Genomic DNA, 3,487 nt, shown 5'->3' on the forward strand with positions numbered 1-3,487 from the left:
AGTAAAAGTTTAACACATAAGTGAATTTAATACATCATTAATAGGAGTAGTGATGAGTGATCTTGTTTCACAAGCGAATGATTGAGATGGAGACAAAACACATTTAAAAAGGCCGGCACCATTGAAATTGAAGGACAAGATATCATATCACACAAACAAATATAGTGGAACATGAATGATAATTTGGTTGAAAGTTTCATCTATAATTTGAGTTTAAAAAAATTTGTGAAAAAAAAATTAATGTCTTAAATAAAATTTTATTATATCAATTTTATTATATAAGTCTCTGAATTAGTGAATATCCCAAATCTAACTCATCTAAAGTTTTATTTAAACTTTTGTGCATACATTGTGAGCATATTGCAACAAGAAACGGCGCGTGGACTCAAAGAAAAAGCTATAAATAAAATAATAAGGTTCTAAGGGAAGAGGACATATGTCCTAATGAAGCTGATTTTGTTGAACCAAACTCTCAACCGCTTGGACTACTAGCCAACCTTACCTTCTTGTCTCATTTGTCTTTTCAAATCTTCTAACTTGGTTTCTTTATCAATTGACCCTTTTTTGTGAAAGGTTATTATGATCATGGTGAAATGATTCAAAGTTAGTTTGGAAGTTGATGAAAAAAGAAAACATGGGTTCTTCTTCAAAAGTTGGAAATAGTAGCTATGATTACTCTTTTAAGGTTTTGTTGATTGGTGATTCTGGTGTTGGCAAGAGTAGTCTTCTTCTGAGTTTTATATCAAACTCTAACTCACTTCATGACCTCTCTCCCACCATTGGTTTTCTTCTTTTTCTCTTCTGTTTTATTTTTCTAGTTTCTCTTTGTTGTGTTAGGGAAGAATACTGTTTTTATTTCTGAACTATTAGGACATGTTCATAGTCCTCTGATTAGGTTGCTTATGGCCTAAGGAATTTTAAGAGTTTGGTTTTCTTGTTATGGTTTTTGTTACCTATTCTGAATTCATTTACAGGAGTAGATTTCAAAATCAAGCATTTTACAATTGGTGATAAGAGATTGAAGCTTACTATTTGGGATACAGGTAGGTATTCTGAATATTAACCGTTTCAGTACGAGAACTATATTCTTTGATTGTTGTTACCGAGCCATAACTGATAAGTAATGATAACAAGACATTAGTCTCTTACATGTTCTGCATTCGGTCTCCTAGAATGAGAAATTCCAACTTGATGGTCTTGTAATATGGCACTTTATGAGGTAGATGGCCCAGAATTGAGTACTAGGCATCCCATGCTCGGTGCAGAGTTTAGGGCTAGTAAACCAGTGCGCCTAGTGTTTGGCCCCTGTTTGGTCGGGACGTAGGGCAAGGTGTTCACAGCCATTTCTGTACTTATATGCGGATGCGATTTTTCATGTTTTTGGGTTCTGAATATTAAGAGTTCTTCGATGTTTGGAACATGTTAGTTCTTCTATGTTTTTGGGTCTAATAGAATAGACCTCATGGTTGTGTCCTTAAAGGGACTGGGCACCAAAGACGTTCACATCAAGTAAATTTGAGTTAGCTTGAGTCTAATAGATAGCGTTGCACAGGTGATAACACAAATCCAAAAGTGTCAACAAAATTCAGCATCAAGTCATCAACAGCTTTTAACTGATAAAAACCACTTCAATTAATACGTATTTCTAAATGATGGAACTAGTTCATCATTGATCAGTATCCAGTAACAATAGTTTTTCTCTATTAGTGCGTGTTTGGATTAATTGACACTACCGGGATTTTGGCAAAATATACACTTTAGAACTTCAACAAAATCACAGTACCACCGTGATTTTGTCAAACTCACCATGATTCCAAACATACACTAAATACCATCAAAGATAGTTTATATGAAATCTTCTAGTGGTGACCTCATGCAGTTAGATTATAATGTTTAGTTTTTTTGGCAGCTGGACAAGAGAGGTTTGGAACTGTAATAAGCTCTTATTACCGAGGCGCACATGGAATCATTCTTGGTATGCTTAGAAATTGTATTTTGTGAAGGTTATTTTTAAGTTCTATAGCCATTAATGTTGACATCTAACAGCTTTTGTTCTTCAATTTTATGATTTAGTGTATGATGTAACACGGCGCGAGACATTTACAAACCTGGTGGGAATTTGGGCAAAAGAGGTTGGACTTTACTCCACAAATCAAGATTGCATCAAAGTTCTTGTAGGCAATAAGGTGGATAAGGTATATTTTCAAGCTTAACGTCTTGCAGTCCTATCGTACTCAGGAAAATTCAGAGACCATTACAGTTTAGAATAGGACTTCAATCGGTTGAATAATAACATTTTTCAGAATTTTGAAGAGTTTCTGTTGAATTATTTTTCACCTTTTCAGGAGAGCGAAAGAGCCGTAAGCAAAGAAGAGGGAATGGCTCTTGCACAGGAACATAGATGTTTGTTCCTAGAGTGCAGTGCCAAAACTCGAGAAAATGTTCAACAATGCTTTAAAGATCTCACATTAAAGGTATCATAATTCATAACATTTATACATCTCTACTGGTCTAGTTGATTTCATTTATGATCTTGTTCACTTCTCCTCATGCATATAAATTGATTTACAGATATTAGAAGTGTCGAGTTTGCGTGAAAAAGGGTCTGTAGAAGTGAAGAGACAAAAGCAAAAGCGCATATTCGAGACATCGCAAAGAGGTGGTTGCTGTTCTTCTTAGTATGCTGCAATATAAATGCGGGAAAAGATACTGCAATTACTAGCTGGCCTTTGTATTATATAAAGTGTCACAAATCACACATAGTTTGGACTTTGAATGCTTGAGATGGATACTGCTCTGTCAATATCTCTTAGAGCCACAATATGTAGTATTAGATGATACCAAAACTTTTCAATATTTTGCTCTTTTTCCTACTTTTATTCAAGTTTTGAAAACACCTAAATGTTGTACATCATATGTAAATCATATGTAAATATGTGTCAGGTTTGAATGTGTTAGGATTGATTTGATATTTTGGCTGTTTTTTTCTATTAGGCTAATGACTGAAATTTCACTTTTTAAAAGTGAATAAATATCGCTGATAGAAGGATATCTCTTTAAAGTTATCGAACTAATTTTTGTTTGATTAGAAGGATATGCAGCAAATTTGTTATACTTTTAGCTTATAGAAAAAAAAAATCACAACAAAATCTTACCAATGATTTCGTTTGGATATGTAGCAAATTGTTATACTTTTAGCATATAGAAAGAAAATCACAACAAAACCTTCCCAATAACATTATAAAATAAAGGGTTAAATGTGTTTGTGGTACTCTTAAATATGTTATATTTTAATTTTAGTCTTTTAATTTTTTTTCTAAAATAATAGTCTTCTTAAAATTTTGCATCCACGGTTTTGATCTCTCTAACAACTTAATGACGATTTTTACAATTTAACGATGGTTTACTACTTAGCGATTGAATTAGCGATAATTTTAGCGACGATTTTAACAGGAGGGACCTAAACTGGAGATGAAAATTTTTAAGA

General features: G+C 33.2%; 1 protein-coding gene across 1 annotated transcript; it reads left to right on the plus strand.

Moving 5' to 3' along the window:
* Positions 1–403: 403 nt before the first annotated feature.
* LOC131614259 (ras-related protein RABC2a-like) lies at positions 404–2,971 on the plus strand. The gene is made up of 6 exons (XM_058885874.1): positions 404–782; positions 975–1,043; positions 1,910–1,975; positions 2,074–2,195; positions 2,346–2,474; positions 2,572–2,971. The coding sequence occupies exons 1-6, from the start codon at positions 620–622 to the stop codon at positions 2,677–2,679; spliced, it is 657 nt and encodes a 218-aa protein (XP_058741857.1). The 5' UTR covers positions 404–619; the 3' UTR covers positions 2,680–2,971.
* The last annotated feature ends 516 nt before the right edge of the window (positions 2,972–3,487 follow it).

This window comes from Vicia villosa, linkage group LG1 (genome assembly GCF_029867415.1).
Source record: "Vicia villosa cultivar HV-30 ecotype Madison, WI linkage group LG1, Vvil1.0, whole genome shotgun sequence".
NCBI classification, from domain to species: domain Eukaryota; kingdom Viridiplantae; phylum Streptophyta; class Magnoliopsida; order Fabales; family Fabaceae; genus Vicia; species Vicia villosa.